The sequence below is a fragment of the Rhinoderma darwinii genome, chromosome 8 (genome assembly GCF_050947455.1).
Source record: "Rhinoderma darwinii isolate aRhiDar2 chromosome 8, aRhiDar2.hap1, whole genome shotgun sequence".
NCBI classification, from domain to species: domain Eukaryota; kingdom Metazoa; phylum Chordata; class Amphibia; order Anura; family Rhinodermatidae; genus Rhinoderma; species Rhinoderma darwinii.
Window position 1 is genome coordinate 94779370 of NC_134694.1, and position 24339 is coordinate 94803708.

The following is a 24339-nucleotide window of genomic DNA, read 5'->3' on the forward strand; positions in this document are numbered from 1 at the left end:
TTTATTTCTCCGGTAGTTATTTAAGTTATTGAGAATTTTAGAATATTATACATTGGTTTTCAGATATACACAGATTATAAATTTTATTTTTTTCTATAAAATTCAATCCAGGAACGTTAATATTCTCCTGTTGTCGGGGTAGACAGTTGCGTGATATGAAGGTACCGTGTGAGCTGAGCTGATGAATATTCCTCCTCCTACACAAAGCAAGCACAAGATCCAATTATTCAGGATGTTTATCTCACTCATGGCATTAGAAGAAGTGAAAAATACATTTCTATGAAGTACTATGACAGAACCACCAAACTAAATGATATTTTTGAAAGATGTCACCAGCCAGCACTGGGGTTTTTCATATTTTTCAGTTCAGTCCCCGAGTAGTCCTTTTGTGTGCACACTTTTAATACTCTATTTAGTTGTCTGTGAGTTACCTTGATCTTCTACAGGGGTAAAAGATACTGATGGAAATGGCTAATGGCGGCAACTACTGTCACCATAGGCTCCCAGCTTCTCCCAGGTCCTAAATGGCCTATAAATCTGTATTGCTACAGTATGTAGTGTTACAGTTCATAGAAATTCAGATTTACACGCTATTCAAGCTGTGTAACAGTCTATGAGCACTGTAATAGCTAACACTATGTTTTTGTTAGGATCTGTTCACACTAGCGTCATGGCTTCTGTTTACAATGGAGCCATTTGGCCTGAGGAAGACACCGGACTGGCGTTGAAACGCGTAGCTCCTCGTGCTATGATAATAAATCCCTCTTTCTTTATAAACTACCTGACTCGTTTGGGTGTTGGCAGTTTTAAATTTAATCCCTGTTTTTGCATCACTTTTCATCCTATAATGGAGCCATGACTTCTGGGACAGATCCATTTTCTGACAGATTCATACACATGTTGACAGGCTTCATTGACTGGTGTCTGTCTGAGTTCCAGTATTTTTTTATGGCAAGAATAGCGCTGCGGACTGCGTTATTTCTGCCGACAAAAATACCAGGAACCTTAAAAGCAGAAAGTTCTTCTTTAAATGGATCATTGCAGACCATGATATTTCTATATTTAATATTTGTTGAATATAATGTATGTTGTAGAGTTAGTCTAAATTTTGGTGAAATTCACTGCCTTATCTGTCTCTGATGTGAAAGTAAGGCCTCATGCACATGTCAGTATTCTGGGCAGTATTTTGCTTCATCATTTGGAAGCCAAAATCAGGAGTGGGTCCAAAATACAGGTGCAAATCTTTCATTATAGGTTTTCTCTGTTCAAGTTCCACTACTGGTTTTGGTTTCCAAATACTGAAGCAGAATACTGACGCATGTATGAGGCCTAAGGCATCATGCACACGACCGTGCCCATTATTATGACAGGTAATTATTGGCACGTAATTACGGACGCCCGCGGAGAACCAGACATTTTTACGGGCTGTGCTCCCATTATAAAGTATAGGAGCACGGTCCATAAAATAAAAAAATACGACGTGTCCTATTTTTTTCGGCAGGTTTCTACAGAAAGGATACCCTTCCATAGACATACGGGAAGATATCCGTCGGCCATAGAAATGAATGAACTCGTAATTACAGTCCGTAATTATGGGCGATTTTATGGTCGTGTGCATGGGGCCCAACTCTAGAAACACATCATGTATAAAAAAAAACTAGTACAGATAAAGAATTGATGTATTGCCCATCGAAGCAATTATATAGTCGCTGCTTTTATTTTACAGTTGCAGGATAGGTTTGAGCGATTGGTTGGTTGCTACTGCAGGGGCGTAGCTAGGGGGGGGGCAAGTGGGGCATGTGCCCCGGGCACAGTTCAGAAGGGGGCGCCAGCGCCCCCTCCTCCTGCACTATAATTGTACCTGTGTCGCAAGGACACAGGTACAATTAGAAGCAATGAATGACCGGGCACGTTCCACGAATGAAGCGACTGGTACCTTTTGTACCAGTGATGCTTCCGTCGATGAAAGGCGCTGACTGACTGGCAGGGGAAGTTATCCTGCCCAGCCAATCAGCGCCTTTCATAGACGCCGCGTTCAACCCCCTGGAGACCTGCGCAGAAGAGAGCAGGTCTCCATGGCTGCCGGATGGCGTGGGAGCGGGAATAAGGTGAGTTTTTTTTTTTTAATTGTAATAGAAGTGTGGCTGTATCTGCGGGGGGGGGGGGACTTTGTCTACACGGGGGACTCTATCTACGGGGCTGGGCTATCTACAGGGGGACTATATCTACAGAGCTGGGCTATATACAGGGGGACTATATCTACAGAGCTGGGCTATATACAGGGGGACTATATCTGCTGGGCTATATACAGGGGGACTATATCTACAGGGGGGCTATATACAGGGGGACTACATCTGCTGGGCTAAATACAGGGGGACTATATCTGCTGGGCTATATACAGGGGGACTATATCTACAGGGTGGCTATATACAGGGGGACTACATCTGCTGGGCTATATACAGGGGGACTATATCTACAGGGGGGCTATATACAGGGGGACTACATCTGCTGGGCTATATACAGGGGGACTATATCTGCTGGGCTATATACAGGGGGACTATATCTACAGGGGGACTATATACGTGTAAAAACTCATGTTCTTAAAAATACTGGGTTAGTGTATGTCATGGATACAACATGAAAAGTGTTAGAGTTATATAAATATCTAAAAATGTCTGATTTGAAAAAATAATATTTGTAGTCTAATATTTCAAGACTACATACTACATGCATATTATTTCTAAGTCAACCACATCTGGGCATATCACCTAGACATATCACCTATTGAGCTCCTCATGGGTGGGTCCAAAACAGATTCTAATATCCCCACCCACTCACCATTTACATAGCTCCTCCCACAAAATGGATCTGTAGAGAAGCTTGAAAGACTGGATGCATTAGAAGTAGAAGCAGTGTTGTTAGACCTTGTTGACTGGTATGAATCAGAAGGTGACAAGTGTATACGCCCATTGTATTTTGTATCCACATTGCTCAGTCTGCTCCAGTCTGAAAAAAAACCAAAAAAAATATATGTTTAGAGTCATTAAACAAAATTAGGTGCATTTGTGGAATTAGTGTACAACTTGTCGTGCTAAATCATCTTTTCGCATATCTCCAATGCAAAATGTCAGTACTGTAATTCTTTCTTCTTGCTCCATAAACCAATGTGTTAAAGGGATATGCCATCACTATCTCATTATTGCAGGTCTGACCACTGGAGTCCCCACTGATGCCCAGAGCAGAGGGGCTGCTCCCATTTTTGGGGATGGAGATATATTAGGAAGAGGCAGATAAGGATATCATAGTAAGTGTTGCTAGCATATATATATTTTTTTAAATCATAGGGCCCCATAGCAAAACGGGGAATGGGCCCACTGAGCGCTCTGACAAATGTACTACTTTTCAAAGATAATATTTGGCGTAATTTTTTTTACATATCTTTACAGGGGTTAGAGCTCCATTTTTTTATACATCCTTTCACAAAGTCATAACACTGCATGATAAAACTGGATGCCTGCAGCCACCACTAGGGGGACTTCACACAGGATTAACACAGCTACTATTAAACCTCATGAGATCCATACAAATATCTATGCAATGAGGCTCCCCTAGTGGTGGCTACAGAAAAGCACTATGGCTGTATATCGGGAAGGAGGAGAAGATATTTAAATATTTAGAGCCGGGTCCCTCTCGCCACGCACCCCATAGCAGTCGCGTGGTCTGTCTCTACAGTAGGTAAGCCATTGCCTAACGGACGCCAAACACACTGGCAGTAATATCACAAGTCCCTGAAGTCCTTATAAAATATTCCCTCTTCATTTGTTATCCACTGTAACCGTGATGTGAGAAAAGCTTGTTTTTATCTAAAAATATTACCTTGCTTAAAATATTTTCTCACCTTAAAGTAAACCTCCACATTGTCAGAATGTGTCCATAATAAAGAGCTTAAGAAATGATAGTATTTTGCTATATGTTATTTTTGAAATTATAAAAACTTTTATGCAAACAGGAGCTATAGTTGAGTTCCCATTGGGAGGAGACTGAAAGTTGGGATCATTACTCCACTTACATTTTCTGTAACTAATGTTAAGCAGCACAAAGTATACTGAAATCTGTAGTGCCCATCACCTGCGCGGAACTACAGTGCTGACAATGTGTACAGCTCAAGCTGACCTACTCTTTGCTGTGTGGTTGAGTTACTGGCTGCAGTGGAGCTAACAGGAGTGTAATATGTTATTAAGGGTCCCCATAGAAAAATTTGGAATGAGACCGGACACTTCTGACCACATGCAGCAGCAAGTTTGTTCTCAATATAAAAAGTTTATGATTAGTTTGCTCTCCAAACTGTACCATTTGTCTTTCCTAATGCCCAGGAATAATGCACATGGTGATATCACAGTAATGGCATAATGCAAATAGTTACAGTTATGGATAATGCACACATCAAACTATGATGTCACAGCATATAACTATGTGCATAATCCTACTACTGTGACATCACTGTTTGCATGGTTCCTGATTTGTCCTGACCTGTGCGTCTGCTGAGTGCATTATCCCTGTACTGTAACATCACTGTGTGCTTTATGTACGGTGATGTCACCGTTTTAAGATAATCCACATATTGTTATAACAGTCCAGGGATAATGTACTTTCTTATGTCACAGCACTGGAATAATGCACGCAATGACGTCACAGTACAGGAATAAACTATTGAAAGAATCAGCCTAAAAGAGCTATAGGGTTGAAAACTATTCTTATAGAAACAATTTGCCCTAATGAGCAACCAATACACCAAACACGGCTAGACTGTTACGAGCAGCAGGTCTAATGCTTTACCTACGTCATCTCTGTCTTCGTGTCCCAGCTATTGAACAATTGCTGCACGGCTGATTCACGAGTGTAGGTCAGAAGACCACACTGAGGTGAGTTACTATGGCTCGTTTAGAGAGAGCGACCTGATTGGTCTGCCTCTAATTAAGAACCCCTGGCCTCAGCGTAAGGGCGTCAGGTAAAGTACTTGCTATGTGTGTTTGCCATGTGCTAATTAGATTGTGTGTTTCAATCTAGTACTGTGTTTTTCTAGCTGTGAGTTTTCCTCAGTCCGTGTTTGCTTCTGTGTTTAGTCCTATTGGTTGGTTCGTTTAATTCTGTTTCCTTCTGTTCTTTCCTGTTTGTCTGGATTACTTGTGTTGCGATTTGTTTGTGCTGTTTTTATTGCCTCTGGTTCCTAGTGTTTTCCTAGGGCTGTGGTAAGGACAAGTGAGGTTTAGTGGCATCTGGTGTTAGGGTTAGAAATTAGGGAATGAGCCAGGGATAGTTATAGGGCGAGTTAGTTAGAGTTAGCTTGATATCATCTACCATCTTCGGTTTGGCTTCCAGCATCTGACTGTTATCATCACCCATCATCGGTTTGTTTCCATCATCTGTTTGACATCATCATCTCTTTCCATCCCTGTCTTCATCGGTGAGTCCCTGCTTCTTGTATTCCTGTTTCCTGTCAGTATTTTCATATGTCCTACATAATTCCCTTCCCTTCGACTGTCCGGTTGGTTCACAATTCGTTCCTACTGTAGACATGGCTTAGGTAAAGCCCAGTCCTGCTGTGTAAATGAGCGCCGATCAACAAGACAGGTCGTTGATCGGCGCTCGTTTGCTCCTGTCACAAGGAGCTATTATCAGCAGTGTATTGGGACAAGCGCTCGTTACTCCGATCGCTCGTCCCCATACATTTCTATCATGTCGGCAGCGCATCTCCCAGGCAAATGTGCTACCGACAAAGATAATATTTTAGGCTGCGTAAACTATACAATCAGCCGATGAACGAGCGTTTGCTCATTCTTTGGCTGATCGTTGCCCTGTTTACACAGGGCAATTATCGGGATTGAGCGTTTTCTCAAAGCTCGTTTGCCCAATAATTGGCCGGTGTAAAAGGGCCCATAGACTTCCTGCTTAATCTTATGACCAAATCAGCTGGTCTATCTAAGTATGTTAATGTGTAAGATCGTGTTAAATCTAAGCCATTCTTGTAATAGTATGATTAATAGTGTGGCTGCAGTGCACACTTTATTTAACAGTAGCTAGCAGAGTAGTCTCGCTGCCAGTTAAAATAATTTCGTCCCCTTTTTTTATCTCTTTGCCTTTGACTCAACTTTTGTAATTTCATCCCCTTTTTGTCATAATTTCATCTCTTCTTGCTCAGCCCATGTATATTGAAAATATTTACAATACCACATGGGCTAAACATAATGATAACCATTGCCCGTGACTACTAATTTTATACCTAAGAACAAGGTCACTTTATATAAATAATAAAAATTCTACTGTTGACCAGAAATGAAAGAAATTGCATACACTATTACTTAACTATGTGCTGACAGGTGACATTATGTTGCAGAGTTAATGCTGTGGCAATTGTAATCTGCAACATTAAATGTAAATTTTGTTAGTTCTCACACTGGAGAACACAATGTTAGGACTATATTAATCTCCTATTGGCTCACATACATGTCAATCATGTGATGCCTTATTGAATGGCCGTTTGAATGGCGGTCTCCGCCCCCAAAAAGCAACTGGGAATACCACCGAACCATCGGGAGTTCACCTCTATCTCCTGGATTAGGATCAGTATATGTAGGCAAGGATAGGTTTCTCCTTGTGAAATACATGCACGGATCAAGTTTCATGATAGATGAACCAAAACCACACCGCTGTAGCAGTATCTCCATCAGTGGCGGATCTTCATTGGGGCGGTTCGGGCGGCCGCCCGAACCGCACATGACCGCACGGACCCCCTCATGCCCGGTGGCGTCGCTAGCACCGGAAGGGGCCCCGGTACTAGCGGCAGCCACATTCATTTATATCTGAGACCTCAGGACTCCGATACAAATGAATATTATAGGCTGCAGGCCACATTTGGCCTGCAGACTATAAAGCGCTGGGAAGCCTCCCTGCTCAGGCTGGCGCGATGAGGTCACTGCATCAAGCCGGTCTGCGCATGCGTCTAGTCCGGAGGATTCACATGCGTCCAGCTGGAGCGGCAGCCACGGGGCAAGGTAAGTAATATATATATTTTTTTTAGGTGGGGGTAGTGCTGTGTATATATTCAAGGAGGGTGGGAGTGCTCTGTGACACTATATACAAGGGGGAGTGCTGGGTGGCCCTATATACAAGGGGGAGGGTAGCGCTGTTTGGGCTTATATACAAGGGGGAGGGGAGCGCTGTGTGACACTATATACAAAGGGGGGGGAGTGCTTTGTGACACTATATACAAGGGGGAGCGCTGTGTGCACTATATACAAAGTGGGAGCGCTGTGTGCACTATATACAAGGGGGAGCGCTATGTGGCCCTATATACAAGGGGGAGCGCTGTGTAGCCCTATATACAAGGGGGGTAGTGCTGTGTGACCCTATATACAAGGGGGAGGGCAGCGCTGTGTGGCACTATATACAAAGGGTGAGTGCTGTGTGCACCATATACAAGGGGGAGCGCTATGTGGCCCTATATACAAGGGGGGAGCGCTAACTGGCCCTATATGCAAGGGGGGGCGCTGTGGGACCCTATATACAAAGGGGGAGCACTGTGTGACACTATGTACAAAGGGGGAGTGCTGTGTGACACTATGTACAAAGGGGGAGGGCTGTGTGACACTATGTACAAAGGGGAGGGCTGTGTAGCACTATATACAAGGGGGGCTGTGTTGTGCTATACACAGCGGTATGTGTTGCGCTCTTTACACGGGGGCTCTGTGGTGCTATTTACAAGAGGGGGAGGGCTGTATGGCGCTATCTATAGGGGGCTGTGTGTAACGCTCTCTACGGGGGGAAGTGTGTCATGCTAGCTATAGGGGGATGTGTGATATGTACAGAGGGCTGTGTGTATGTGGTGTTTTACAGTGTATGGTATTATTATATTCAGGCGCGCAGTGTTTGGTGCTATTATATTTAGGGGCATAGTATGTGGCACCATGATAATTTTATTTTCGTTTATAGGTGTGGAAATGTTGGAAAAGTGAGGAGCCGAAGACATCTGACATTCTGCAAATTCTGCAGAAATAGGTCATGGCCGGGAGAAGTCGTCATGAGCTCTGGACCGGATGGAGAAGAAAAGAGGGAAAAAAATACTAGAATCTGAGACGTCGTCACCTGTGAGCCACTAGATTTATAGAGAATATGTCCCCTCTCTTGACATGTTTATTATAGGAAATCCTTGTATTTCACAAAAAGTCTTTCTGCAGTCCAAGACTGATAGACAATTCCCCTTGTCAGGAGGATGTGTCCCTGCACAGTGTGATCCTGTCAGTATGTAGGGACACAGCCCTGTGACAAGGGGAATCGTAACACCCATTTGTTAATGCTTGCCCAAAAAGGTAGTGTTAACAATAGTTACGGGGCGGCGGTGCAGAAGGGGGGCCCAAGTTTGGGTAACCGCCCAGGGCCTAGAGTCTACTTAATTCGTCACTGATCTCCAAGCTTGGCATCACAAGACGAATTATATCCCAAGTGCAGGCTGAGTGTATTCAAGTTTAACTTAAAGATATTGGGCACTTTAGTTCAGTGCCTTGCCTCTACAAACATGGTTGTCTAGAGGTCTGTATTGTGGGCATTATAAATTACAGCACCACTGGCAAAACTTCAAATTGCCCCTAAAGATTCAGGGAATATCCTAGCAGCTACAGTAATGCACATTATATTGCTTTCAATTATTAGAGACGTTGGAAATAGGATGAAATGCAAATAAATATAATATATCAACCTGGAAGTGAATTACATATTACTCTACCAGTTTACACTGATATGTGCTCATCACCACCACCACAGTGTAAATGAATTACACATACTCTGCCGCAATTTCTTAGGCATAACAGGTTTAGTGGACAGTACAGATAATACAAATACGTCCACTTTATACAATAGCCCCATTGAACGGCATTGTTATTGCCGATTAGCGTTCATTTAAGCTAAATGGTGTGAAATTGGGGGTCATTCACACCGTACTTTGAGACCTACATGATTGCAGGAGATTTTTAATATTATTTGTTTTAATTTTAATTGCTTATAATAAATGTTAATTTTTATTTAAATAATTAGAACTAGACAAAATATCATACATCTTGTTCCCTCTTTCGCTTTTCCTGACACTTGATTTTGCAGTTAAAACAACAAATAGCAGACCCCCAACATGTTTCACTGATAACACAGCAAATTCAGAGATCACAGGGACCATTGTTAGATCACCACAGTAAAACCCAGCCAAGCACCATTGTGACATCATCATGGTAGAATCCAGTAAAGCACCAGTGTGAAACTATCACAGTAAAATCCAGACCTTGCGCAATTGTGATATCATCACAGTAGAATGCAGACAAATACCAATGTAACATTATCACAGTAGAATCAAGGCCAGCACCATTGTGAACCATGGAAAATGACATTGTGATATCACATTAGAACCATTGGCAATACCATTGTGATATTATCAGAGTAGAATCCAAGCTAGCACCATTGTGACATAATTACAGTAGAAGCCAGAACAGCTTCATTGTGACATCATCACAGTAGAATCCAGACAAGTATTATTTTAACATCATCACAGTAGAACTCAAGTTATCACCACTGTGACATCATCACAGTAGAACCCAGAACAACTTCATTGTGACATCATTACAGTAGAATCCAGACAAGAATTATTGTGACATCACCACAGTAGAACCAAGGTCAACACTATTTTGACATAATCAGAGTATAACCCACTTTATTGTGACATCACAGTTGAAGCCAGACAATCACTATTGTAAAATCATCACAGTAGAACCTAGACAAGCACTATTGTGACGTCATCACTGTAAAAACGCAGGCCAGCACCATTGTAACATCATCACAGATTCTAAGATAGCACCATTATAACAGTAGAACCCAGGCTAGCACTATTTTGTCATCGTCACATTAGAACCCAGGCCAATACCATTGTGACATCATTAAAGTAGAACGTGGCACAGCGCCATAGTGACATAATCTCAGTATAACCTAAAGTAGTTCCATTGTGACATCATCACAGTAGAGCCCAGACAAACACCATTGTGTCTTCATCATCACAGTAGAAGCCAGACAAGCACGATTGTGACATCATCATAGTAGAACCCAGACAAGCACCATTGTAAAATCATTACTGTAGAACCCAGCGAATCGCCATTGTGAAATCATCACTGTATAACCTGGAGAATCACCATTGTGTCATCAACACAGTAGAACCCAGACATCATCACAGAAAGACCCAAACAAGCACCATTGTAACATCATCACTGTAGAATCCAGGCAAGCAACATTGTAACATCATCAAAGTAGAACCTAGACCAGCAATATTGTGATATCATTACAGTAGAACATATGCTATTACCATTGTGACATATTTCACTGTATAACCCAGATAAATTCATAGTTTTAATTCAACACTTACCCGATCCAGGGCCACTTGTCCATTGGCCCCAGAGATTTATATAAGATTATTGCCATATAAGTGTGTCAGTAATGTTTGTCCCCTCCCCACATCTTTGTTATAATGGTATCTTATAATATAATGTAATATGACCATGTCTTTTATCTATATCATGTTCCTTATAAACAAATGGTACAGTAATGTAAAAGTTTTATCAGTTGTATCATTTTAAAAATACGATCATAATATTATGATATTATCATTCTTCGTATAAACAAATGTTACAGTTTTCTATTATGTACGGCTCTTTTCACTTTAATAATATCATTATTACCATGGACCTCTATTCAAAGTACTATCACTGTTGCAAACATATCTCCAATATAAGATATCCTCTGTGATAATACAACTGCACTTTTATGAGGTTTCACCCCTGATTTACTCACCTGTTGCTTCTCCTTTCTTCCATTTGATGCCCTAAATAGCCATCAAAATAATTTCTTTGTTCATTCCGGCATTTTGTCCTATTATTTCCCATCTGTATCATTGAATATATCCGAACTTGACTCCTGGCTGAAAAATCTTTCCGTTTTTGCACCATTAAGAATATTTCTTTAGAGGTAATATCTTTGGAGCACTGTCAGGTTTGGGAGAAGCTCAAGGCTGGGTTCACACGACCTATTTTCAGGCGTAAACGAGGAGTTTTACGCCTCGAATTACGCCTGAAAACACAACACGGCTCCAATACATCGGCAAACATCTGCCCATTCATTTCAATGGGTATGCCGATGTACTGTGCCGACGACCTGTAATTTTACGCGTCGCTGTCAAAAGACGGCGCGTAAAATAACAGCCTCGTCAAAGAAGTGCAGGACACTTCTTGGGACGTAATTGGAGCCGTTTTTCATTGACTTCAATGAAGAACAGCTCCAAATTACGTCCGTAATTGACACCTCGCAAAACGCGAGTACGAGCAATTACGTCTGAAATGCAGGAGCTGTTTTCTCCTGAAAACACACCCTTACACTGACGATCCTTACATGCCTTTTCCAGAGTTGTGCCTGCCGTAGAATAACTTGTTCAGGTGAGCATATTACCTGTATGTCTTTTCAGTGATCTAACCATCGGGATCATTGCACTATGTGGCGCAGTGTCTCCTCTTTCTCCTAGCAGCAATAAGGGAGGGGCTCCCTCTTTTAGCCCACCATCGGCTGGCGACGCGATGGGTTGCCATGACAGACGGGGGCCTAACTAAGGCCTGAGAGTCTGCAATGTACGTGGGCCCATTAGTCCCTTCAAAATACACTGCAATATAAAAGTATTGCAGTGCAATATAGAAGTGACCAATGGATTGTATGTTTAAGTACCATAGTAGGAGTAAAAAAACTAAAATAAAATAAACAGTACTGTACAGTTTACAGAACAAAAAAATAAAAAAATGTACCTAGAAAAAAAAAATCTGGGAAAAAATAGACATAATTGGCATTGCTGCAACCAAAATGACGCATAATATAAAATGTATACATTTATCCCACAGGCTGTAAAAAGCAATGCCAGAATTGATTTTTTTTTTGGTTTCTCATCCCTCCCAGAAAAGGAAATAAAAGTTAATAAATGGGTGAATGTACCCTAAAATGGTGCTAATGAAAAACGAAATGTCGTCAAGTAAAAAACAAGTCCCTAAAAAGCTTTGTCGACGGAAAAATAAAAAAGTTATGGCTCTAAGAATTCAGCGACACAAAAACAAATCAAACATAAACAAAACTATATAAATTTGGTATCGCAGTAATCGTAATGACCCACAGAACGAGGTTAACATGTAATTTATACACAGTGGAAGCTGTAAAAATAAATACCAAAAATCTATGGCAAAATTGCTTTTTTTTTCCATCCCCTCCAAATTTTTTGTTATAAAAGTTATTCAATACATTATATATGCCTCAAAATTGCGGTATTTTGAAATAAAAATGGTAAAAAAAAGAGAAAACAAACCCTCATACGGCTACGTCGACAGAAATATAAAAATGTTATGGCTTTTCGGAATGAGGAGCTGAAAAAAACAAAAATTGCTGCATCCTTAGAGGCTCTGTCACCACATTATAAGTGCCCTATCTCCTACATAATCTGATCAGTGCTGTAATGTGGTTTTTATTTTGAAAAACGATCATTTTTGAGCAAGTTATGAACAATTTTAGATTTATGCTAATTACTTTCTTAATGCCCAACTGGGCGTTTTTTAACTTTTGACCGAGTGAGCGTTGTAAAGAGAAGTGTATGACGCTGACCAATCAGTGACCAATCAGCGTCATACACTTCTCTCCATTCATGTCCATTTGTACTGAGCACAGCGTGATCTCGCGATGACGCGATGTCTATTCACACTCCCGACACTTTGGTAAAGTTTGTGTGGGACTTAATCGCTGCACAGTCTGATCTCACGAGATCACGCTGTGAATGACAGCATGCTGACAGCAAACTTTACCGAAGTGTCGGGAGTGTGAATAGACATCGCATCCTGGCTGGAGGTGATGTCTATTCACTCTCAAGACACTTCAGTAAAGTTAATGTGGGTGTATGTGGTGATCTCGCGAGAACATGCTGTGCTGAGTACAAATGGACATGAATGGGGAGAAGTGTATGACACTTATTCGTCAGCGTCATACACTTCTCTTCACAACGCCCACTTGGTCAAATGTTAAAAAATGCCCAGAAACGAATTAGCATAAATCTAAAATTGCTCATAACTTGCTAAAAAATTATCCTTTTTAAAAGAAAAAAAAAACACTTGTTCTCTACATTACAGCGCCGATCACATTATGTAGGAGATAGGGCAATTATAATCTGGTGACAGAGCCTCTTTAAGAACCAATTTAGTAAAGTATAAAAAACACCTTGTGTCCACTTTCACACTTCCGTATTTTGGTCACTATTTTACTTCGGTATTTGGAAGCCAGCAGTGGAATCTACACTAGAAAAGAATATAATAAAATGATTTGTACTTTCTCTGTGTTTTTCACCCCCTCCTTGGTTTGGCTAACCAATACTGAAGCAAAATAGCCGCGTGAAAGTGGCCTAAGTCCATTAGGAGATATTTTAATATTGTTTTACTGTTTTACTCCACAGGAAGGCAAAATAAATGACACCTCAAATAGTTCAAGTTATTACAGCAAAATGTAATCTCACCTGAATAATTGTCAAGTCGACATCTTCCACAGCATAAATACATCCTCCAATGTCTTCTTACATTCTCCTTTATTAAACAGTGGAACACAAAAATAAAAAATCCTAATATGGGAGAAGAATGCAGATAAAAATGAATATTTATTTCATCATTGTTTTCATCTGTAAAGTGCACCTGTCATTACTGAAGTGTACTTTATACAGAAGCATCTACATGATGACCCTAAAGTGTTAATCTAGAATGCTTTAAGAACACCTGCTCTACAGCTCCTCACCTGGAGTATGAGGCTGGGTTCACACTGTTCATTTTTGTTGAGTTTTTAACATGCGTTTTTTTTTTTTAAATGTTTCATTTTTTATAAACTCCCATTGGGAAACATGGGAGTTTATCTACAAGTTGCATGCTAAAAATGCAACAAAAACGCACGGTATGAACCCAGCCTGAGCGTGTTGATTGGGGCTTTCTAGCTAAACTGGATGACGGGGGCTACAGCGTGACGAGAAACCTGTCTGTCCGTGGCTCTGCTGCAAGCAGCATCACAGAGCAAGTTTTCAAGGATGTTTATTAAAGTAGAGTTGCTGATAGGCAGACCTCTCCTCATGGTATTCAGCACCACAAATAGGACAGTCGAATACAGGCCTATGACTAATTTAACACTTTTGTCCCTATTGAAAGTGCACCAAAGACAGGATCAGATTCCTCACATTCCTTCTAATCTCATACCCATTCCTTTTCTTTGTTTTTCTGTATCAATTTCTATTAGTTATATAAAAAAAAATCCGGAAGAGATAAACAGTACATAAATTAACCCTAAATATGGTTGGGCAATATGGAATATGCAACTTTAAGACATGTTATTGTGGCTATAATGTAAAAGAAAATGTTCCATAGTTTAGTCAATTTACAATGATATTGTACTAGATAGTTAAAGTCACACTAAATATGAGGCCTTTATATTTTTAGATCAGAAATATTTATAGTACAGTACTTACCGTGTAATGTATTAAAAATAGTAAATAGGTATAAAAAGGCAATTCGTACAGGACCCCAGGCAAAGAAGACAAAACCCCAGGTTAATCCAAGTAAGAAGGCGAGACTGAGAGTGCTTTTTATGTCATGCATGAAGATTGCCTTCCAGTCCTTTTTCCTTGTAGACTTCAATGACTTGATTTGAAGAAGTACAACAATAAAAATGGATATGTTGCTAAGGAAGATCACACAGAAGTAGGAAACAACTGCCACATAGAAAACGATATCATTCTGGATCCAACAGCTGCAAAAAATAATATAAGTCAACCAGAAAAAAATAAAATTACGTCATTAAAAAAAAGCTTCCCATTTCTAGTATTTACACACACATTTTCCTTAAAGAGGCTCTGTCACCAGATTTTGCAACCCCTATCTGCTATTGCAGCAGATAGGCGCTGCAATGTAGATTACAGTAACGTTTTTATTTTTAAAAAACGAGCATTTTTGGCCAAGTTATGACCATTTTTGTATTTATGCAAATGAGGCTTGCAAATGTCCAAGTGGGCGTGTTTAAAAGTAAAAGTCCAAGTGGGCGTGTATTATGTGCGTACATCGGGGCGTTTTTAATACTTTTACTAGCTGGGCGCTCTGACGAGAAGTATCATCCACTTCTCTTCAGAACGCCCAGCTTCTGCCAGATCAAGCTGTGACGTCACTCACAGGTCCTGCATCGTGTCAGACGAGCGAGGACACATCGGCACCAGAGGCTACAGTTGATTCTGCAGCAGCATCGGCGTTAGCAGGTAAGTCGATGTAGCTACTTACCTGCAAACGCTGATGCTGCTGCAGAATCAACTGTAGCCTCTGGTGCCGATGTGTCCTCGCTCGTCTGACACGATGCAGGACCTGTGAGTGACGTCACAGCGTGATCTGGCAGAAGCTGGGCGTTCTGAAGAGAAGTGGATGATACTTCTCGTCAGAGCGCCCAGCTAGTAAAAGTATTAAAAACGCCCCGATGTACGCACATAATACACGCCCACTTGGAATTTTACTTTTAAACACACCCACTTGGACTTTTGCAAGCCTCATTTGCATAACTACAAAAATGGTCAGAACTTGGCCAAAAATGCTCGTTTTTTAAAAATAAAAACGTTACTGTAATCTACATTGCAGCGCCGATCTGCTGCAATAGCAGATAGGGGTTGCAAAATCTGGTGACAGAGCCTCTTTAATATAAAATTTTGTATGGAAGACTTAGGGTAACTCTAACATAAACTAAGGGTCTTGCAATAATAAACCGGCCAGTGACCATCAGTAATCTGTAGGAAAATCCTGCAGCAAGTAAGTAATTTTCCTGTAGCACCACCACAGGGCAATTTAAGCATTACACAGTTCACATTTAAATCAATGGGTTGCCTTTGTAATGCACAGAAATTATGGATCTTACGCGCAAGAGACACGTCTAGCCACTCACTACACAGGCTAATAGATGGGGGCTCTGAAGGGGGACCCCCTATATTAATTTAGAATTTCCTAATAGGGAAATTGAAAATAGATTTTCTAATCCAGGCAACCCCTTTAAATGCTATGAACACCTTTGGATCTCTTTTTTTTCTTTTAAATGCATTTTTTTAGTGATAAAAATAAGTTTTGTAATTTATTTTTATTTAAAAAAAGCACTGTTTTACTTTATTCGATTTAATAAAAGTAAATTACAAAAGTTATTTTTATCACAAAAAAAAACGCATTTCATAAAAAAAAAAAATACTGCAAAGGGGTCCATAGCCTTAAGGTGCTTTTACACAATCCTATACTGGCCGGAAAAATGAGAGCCAATAAAAGATCCGATCAGTCGATGAACGAGCGTTTGCTCGTTCATCGGCTGATCGGCCCCCTTTTTACACAGGGCAATGATTGGGAACAAGTGTTCGTATGAACGATCGTTTGCTCGATCATTAGCCTGTATAAAAGGGCCTTTCCACTCTCTTAGAGGACCAGTCAGCTCTCTTGATATGCCTGATATGTACTTGAATTCCACATAAAAAAAATCCCTCTGTTATTCCTCTTACAAATGTATGAATAAATTGACAACTGGGTATTACCAGTCCCCTTGTCAATGGGGCTTGTCCCTACATAGTCTGACACTGTCCTATTAGATTGTGTGGGGACACCCCTTTTGACAATAGTAAGTTATACACTCCTCAACATTGAAATTGCAACACCGAAAAGGAAAAGTTTTGGAATTGTGGAAATCACAGGATCGATAGAAATGTTAATGATATGCAAATGATAACATAATGGAAAAAAAATATTCCAAACATCTTAATTTATTCAGCATTGAGTATGAGCGCCACACGCAGAAATACACGCACTTACGTGCACTTGGCATGATATCAATGAGGTTATTAATGGTTGTCTGAGGAATGTTATGCCACACTGAATGCACTTGGGCATGCAAATCATCAATATAGGCTGCTGGCAGCTCCCTTTGCAATTGCTGACCAATGACGTCCCAGATGTGCTCGATAAGGGACAAAAACATAGGCTGCTCACAGTAGCATGAGCAACATGGGGCCTGGCGTTGTTCTCTTGAAAAACAGCTTCTGTGACATTTTGGAGAAATGGCCGTACCACTGGTTCCCCGACCAAATCAATGTAACGCCGAGCTGTTAGTGTTCCTGAAATGAAGACTAGAGGGGTCCGTCTACTGTACATTATGCCACCCCACACTATAATTTCGGGAGTAGGACCGGTGTGACGTTCCCTTGTGAAGGCCTTTACATGGCATTGCCCACATGGTCTCCAGACCAATCTCCGGCTATCATTGCATCCGAGACAAAAGCGTGACTCATCGCTGAAGAGAATAGACCTCCATTCCAGCCTCCTTTGCTGTCTTTCTTTACACCATGATAGCCTTTGAGAGCGGTGGCGTGTGGTCAATGAAACACCTATAGCTAGACGTCTGGCTTGCAGCCCAATGTCGTGCAAACACCCTCAGATGGTTTGTGTCAACACTGGTTGCTGCCATAGGCTTGGGATGTGACATCCAATTTCACTTGCAGTACAGAATGGATCACTATGTTCCATTCTTCCAATCAGACGATCCGTCCATGCAGAGGTTCCCCTCCACGCACCTCTTGCTGTCATTCCCGTTCGTTGTTGTTCTCCCAACCTCGGGGATACACAATATTGAACAGTGCTGACATCTCGGCCTAGACGCATAGCGATCTGCCGGAGTGATAAACCAAGGTCTTTCAGTTCAAGGATTGTGTCCCTCTCAATTTGCGACAAGTGGCAATAACTGCCACGTCGACAAACAGGAGGCACCGCACAATCATAGAAATAAAGAGATGGGTCCGGCACACACTGAAGTTTAAAAGTACAATGCTTCTTTATTGGTATCAAATAATGATAAAACAAATAATTAAAATCCCGGGCAGAGAACACTTACACGTTTCGAACTTCTTAGTTCTTAGTCATCGCTACTCTCCCAGTATAGGTCTGATTTATAGATCAGGTGTTGGAAAGATGTGTGGCCATGGAGAAAAAAATTAACCTCTTCGTGGTCATTAAGCAGGTAATGCTTAAGTCGTTTCATTAGTTATTTGCAACCTACATTTATGCTTGTGCAATAATAATAGTTTGCAAGAAATAAGAAAAAACTTTTAAAAATAGTTAATATAGTTTATCCGCAATATGATGGTTTTTACAATTGGATTTCAAGATAAATTATTCTGTAGTTTTAATTTAGTACGAGATTGTTCCATACTTTTCAGTTTGTAAGGACGGTCAGGCGTAGAACGAGGGAGATTTCATTTAGCTCTAGGATAGATTACTCCATATTTTTAATTTTGTAATAGATTATTCTATATTTTTCAAAATATACATAATCGATCACACACAGATCATGGTAAACAGACAAAAAATTATGTAATTGTGACATCACCAGATGAGGCAAGGGTATGTGGAACTACATATGTACCAAAAGACATTTACTGTGAGAAAACCCTGACGATCATACCATATGTAATTGAGATACTGGGATGACCGGTTAGTAAATATAAATCAAATCCATTATGTAATTTAAGCCCCTAGCGAATCTTGTATCCATTTTAAGAATCCACATAGCTTCCCTGTTAAATAGGATTTTCCTCCAAGCCCCCTCTCTTTTAGGTTTAAAGAGGCTCTGTCACCACATTATAAATGCCCTCTCTTCTACATAATGTGATCGGCGCTGTAATGTAGATTACAGCAGTGTTTTTTATTTAGAAAAACGATCATTTTTGACGGAGTTATGAACAATTTTAGCTTTATGCCAATGACTTTCTTAATAGACAACTGGGCGTGTTTTACTTTTTGACCAAGTGGGCGTTGTGGAGAGAAGTGTATGACGCTGACCAATCAGTGACCAATCAGCGTCATACACTTCTCTCCATTCATTTACTCTGCACATAGTGATCTTACTAGATCACTATGTGCAGCCACATACACACACACTAATGTTACTAAAGAGTATTGAGAGTTAATAAACATCGCGTCCATTGTCTATTCACAATCCCGACACTTTGGTAACGTTTGTGTGGGATTTTCAGCACAGCAAGCGTAATCTCGCAAGATTACTCTGTAAATGACAGTTTACAGCGAGATTACGCTTGCTGTGCTGTAAATCCCACACTAACGTTACTGAAGCGTCTTGAGAGTTAATAGACATCGTGTCCAACCAGGACGGGATGTCTATTCACAATCCCGACACTTCGGTAACGTTTGTGTGGGATTTACAGCACAGCAAGAGTAATCTCGTGAGATTACGCTGTAAATTACCGTTTACAGCGAGTTTATACTTGCTGTGCTGTAAATCACATACAAACGTTACCGAAGTGTCGGGATTGTGAATAGACATCCCATCCTGGCTGGAGGTGATGTCTATGAACTCTCAAGACACTTCAGTAACGTTAGTGTGTGTGTATGTGGCTGCACATAGTGATCTAGTAAGATCACTATGTGCAGAGTAAATGAATGGAGAGAAGTGTATGACGCTGATTGGTCACTGATTGGTCAGCCTCATACACTTCTCTCCACAACGCCCACTTGGTAAAAAAGTTAAATACGCCCAGTTGTCTATTAAGAAAGTTATTAGCATAAAGCTAAAATAGGTTATAACTCCGTCAAAAATGATAGTTTTTCTAAATAAAAAACACTGCTGTAATCTACATTATAGCGCCGATCACATTATGTAGAAGATAGGCCACTTATAATGTGGTGACAGAGCCTCTTTAAATACCTTCTCTATGGGGAACATTTTCATAGATGTTACATTCCCATGGTGTCCTTCTAGAAAGTGTTTTGAAGCTCTAGAAACATTGCACTTCTTTGGGTGATAAATGTCTGTCAAATGTTCGCTGACGCGTTTTTTTTAAAAGTCTCTTTGTACAACCTATGTATTGTAGTCTACATGTATCACATTGGATAACATAGACAACGTATGTTGTGTTACAATTAATAAACGTTTTTATGGTATATTGTTGATTATTGGCATAAGACTGGAAAAATTAGTGTTACAAATAAAAGGACAAAGTCCACAGCACAGTCCTGCACATTTGTGTGACCCATGTATTGTAAGCCAGCTTGAGTCCTTTTTAGCACTCTGTCTATTAAAATTACTTGGGGAAATCAGTTTCCCAATAGACATGGAGTTGCTGGACACAAAACCACATCCCATGTCAAGAATTTTCCATAAGGATTCATCCCTATATAGTCCGATTGGAGTTTGAAGAAAAACGGGACCAACGGCGCTGCTTAGATAAAGATAATCCACGAACATTCCAGTGGGTGAAGTAAAAAAAAGGATTTATTGTCAACAGGCTACGCGTTTCGACGCCGTACCCTCAGGGATTGGCCTGAGGAAGACGCCTGTACGGCGTCGAAACGCGTAGCCTGTTGACAATAAATCCTTTATTTTACTTCACCCACTGGAATGTTCGTGGATTATCTTTATCTAAGCAGCGCCGTTGGTCCCGTTTTTCTTCAAACTCCAATCGCACTATAATTTGACAGCAAACCTGTTTTGACTGTGATGTGGACCTGGCTGCAGCTTTTCAAGCCATATTGACACCTTAAGGTGTCCACCACCCGAGGTGAGCGTAATCATCGCATCCACCACTTTTCTGATAGCTTATCAGACCCTCATTTGTGGCGCCGTGTCTCTTTTCTAATTTATTTATCATCCCTATATAGGACCGGTAAGTATTTTCTAATAATGCCGGCTACTTGGTTAAAGCCAGCACTGAAATCTGTGGAAAACACTATTTTATTGGATTCCAATTTATTTCGTTTTTTGGAAGGGTACAAATATTGTTTTCTACATTTTGAGTCCGTGATACTTTTGCCTCTGGTTAGATTAGTGTTGGAATACCCCCTCGCACGTAGTCTCGTGTCTATAATGTCTCACTCCTGTAAATAGTTATCGTGGCTAGCATATGTTCGTTTCGCTCTAATATATTCCCCTATAGGGAGATTTTTAATTACATGCTTGGGATGGGAGCTTGTTGCATGTAGTATTGAATTACCAGAAATGGGTTTTCAATACAAACCGCATGTGATAATACTTCTGGGAACTTCTCCTGTCAGAAATAGATCTAGCACAATCATCCCACACCACTTCATCCAATTTTTGAGGTTTCATGTGGCTAAAAAACGTTGCTTTCAATCTGGTTTTTATGCCTCCCACATGCCACAGATTGGAGCTAGGGGCTTGAAAATTAGATAATTTGCAGATTTTAACGACACGTGCTACTTCCTCGATTTGCATAACCTTACGGCTTGTTCTTCTTGGTGTTGCAGTTTCAATGTTGAGGAGTGTAGCTATGCCATAACCCAAGTATTGAACACCTGCACCGTAAAGACAACATTACAATGCAGGATGAAAATATCAAATGTTTCAATCTTACTGACAATACATTTTACCTTGCAGTTCAGTGAACAAAATACATTAAGAACTCTAATTCTCAAATCTAAGTTTAGAGTAAAATGGTTCATGACTCACAAAAAAGAATTGCTGTCTCCAGGGACATCGTACTGCTTGTTATCAGATAGGTCTCCATAAAAATTAACATTAACAGAGAGAACTGTGACAACTACAATTATAGGGATTCCTGTAACAAACACAATAAAAGTAAATCCTTAAATCATCTAAACAGGGATTACATTTTTACTTCACAAGGAGTGGATGATAGGCCTGATCTATATCTTCCTATTTTTCTCTTGATAATGACACCAGGTGGCAGTGATCTCATGAAACATAAAATACAAAACAACCTATATCTTTTATGTATAGACCTGTAATTATAGATGTAAAATATATACAGTAGGTCCACTTAAAGTGCAACCCCTCCACAATATTTCATAGTTTAAATCTACATGAAATGTTGAGCAGCGACTAGGTAAAAGAAACTTTGCTGGATTTTCAGTTTTTGCTTGCAGTTTCATGTTAGTGTCAACTTTAGGAAAATTGCTAAATTTGCTGTCAATTTCTCTCTATGAAACACCCAAATGGCATGTAGTACCAATATGCCATTTTTATTTTGATCAGATCAATAGGAACCAGAGAAGAAACAAATGTTTTTTTTACAGCATGGATATGATATCCACTAAATTTATGTCAATTCTGACATTTTTTAAAGTGGTTGTGTGATATTAAAAAAAACATAGCTGTTTTCTTTCAAAAACTGCACCACTCTTGTTTGTTGGCTGTTCTTGGTTTTGGATTTCAGTCCCATTGAAGTGGATGGGACAAAGCTGCAATACCGGACACAGTCCATGGGCAGGTATGGCGCATGACACACCATTTAAAACATTTCCTGTTACATTTAAATAAATTTTTTGGGAAAAACAGACATGTCAGAGGTGTCATTGGTGTCATGGAGAAATTATGACTGTAGCTGTATTCTACTACTGAGATTATTTTTACAATGCTGATTTCATTGTATTTACTCAACTATATCGGGGCAGTAACCCATCAGAACATGTCTGGATCTTAAACTAACCCAATCATTTGCACAATGGTAAGTGTAAATATTTTAATATTACACAGTAAAACAAATGGCCGCAATCAGTACTCACCCCAGCCAGCGATACATAATTTCAATATGTATTTATGGACGTACGAGTTAAAAACTTTAACAAAAGCAAAATACATGTGTACAGCTTCCAGACCCATCCACGTGAAGGTTGTCAACAAGAAGTAATGGAGGAGAGCTGCAGTTGAGATGCACAAGCCTTGACTTCTGAATGATGACAGCCAGTTGTTAACTAAGAACAGCAAATTAAGCATCAACAATGAAAATGAGAGATTTATTAATATTTTTGAAGGGTAATCTCTTCTCAGTTGTCTGAAAGAAAGCAAAAAGCAACAGACAATGTTAAACATTGTAATACATTGAGAATAATACATAAAATATTGACTTGAACACATGAAATGGATTAAAGGGATGGTTGGCCACCAGTGACCTGTACGTATGCTCATGAGCTACTGTATATAATTCCACAATCCAAAATGTTGTTGATAGGCTTCTGGGAACTGGCCCTAGTGTGAGTGTATAAGCTCCCTACGGTTGGCGTGATGTAAATTAATTTTACTATATCATATAATATTAACAATGGTTCTGATATATTACCCAGTAAAGGAGTTTTATATGATTACGTCCAATGGACACATGTGCACATCTCATTAGCATCATAGTAAGAGGCGTAGCTAGGGGTTTAGCACAGGGGGGGGCAAAACATATCTGAGTGGGCCCAACCCTGTGAGCCCCCCCCCCCCCAATGCTTGTTTACCACTGAAGAGGCGCATTCTAATTATATACCAGCCATCATCCCTGTGTATAACCCCCATTATCCCTGTATATAGCCCCCATCATCCCTGTGTATAACCCCCATTATCCCTGTATATAGCCCCCATCATCCCTGTTTATACCAGCCATTATGCCCGTATATAACACCCATCATCCCTCTATGTACCAGCCATCATCCTTGTTTATAACCCCCATCATCCCTGTAAATACCAGCCTGGCTGGTATATACAGTGATGATGGTGTTTATATACAGGAATGATGGCCGGTATATACAGGGATGATGGTGGTTATATACGGGGATGATGGGGGTTATATGCAGGGATGATGGGTTGTCCCCCCTGCCGCCCCCCCTGATAGCTACACCACTGCATCATACATAAGACAAGGTGAGAATTTAGTCCCAGGCAGCATTTGAGCATGAATAAAGTCTAATAATACACTTTCCCATCTGCAATTTAGGAAAGGTAGGGCACATTTCACATTTTTACCTCTTATAGCAAAAAGGTCAGATGCTCTCTTGCTCATTAGAAGAGAGATGTGATAGACAAATAGGGGATATCTGCTTTTTTTTACAATACATTTTTGTTACAAGTGTCCCCCAAAAATAATTTTATCTAAGGTTATCCCGCTGCTGTGACCCCTAGAGATAAGCAGCAATCTTTGGGGGAACCCTGCCACAGGTGTTTCAGTTTCCCTGCAGCGCCACCACAGGGGAAATAAAGCAATACAAAGTTTCCATTGACAACAATGGACTAACCATGTAATGCATAGATGTGCTAGGTCTTCTAGAGATAGATCTTTGTAGCCACTCTCTGCTACAGCTAATTGATGGAGGTTCTCAAGGAGGGACCCAACTCTACTCATTTAGAAAAACTTATTATGATATTCATTATGAATGATCCAGTTTC

The 24339-nt window shown here is 40.4% G+C and overlaps 1 protein-coding gene across 1 annotated transcript; it reads right to left on the bottom strand.

The window, feature by feature from the left end:
• Nucleotides 1-102: 102 nt before the first annotated feature.
• Nucleotides 103-23956, bottom strand: LOC142659994 (adhesion G-protein coupled receptor G2-like). The gene is made up of 6 exons (XM_075836644.1): nucleotides 23920-23956; nucleotides 21625-21733; nucleotides 14606-14886; nucleotides 13616-13717; nucleotides 2839-3006; nucleotides 103-197 (listed from the first exon to the last, which is right to left on the bottom strand). Exons 1-6 carry the CDS (start codon nucleotides 23954-23956, stop codon nucleotides 103-105), a joined length of 792 nt encoding a protein of 263 aa, XP_075692759.1.
• Nucleotides 23957-24339: the final 383 nt, after the last annotated feature.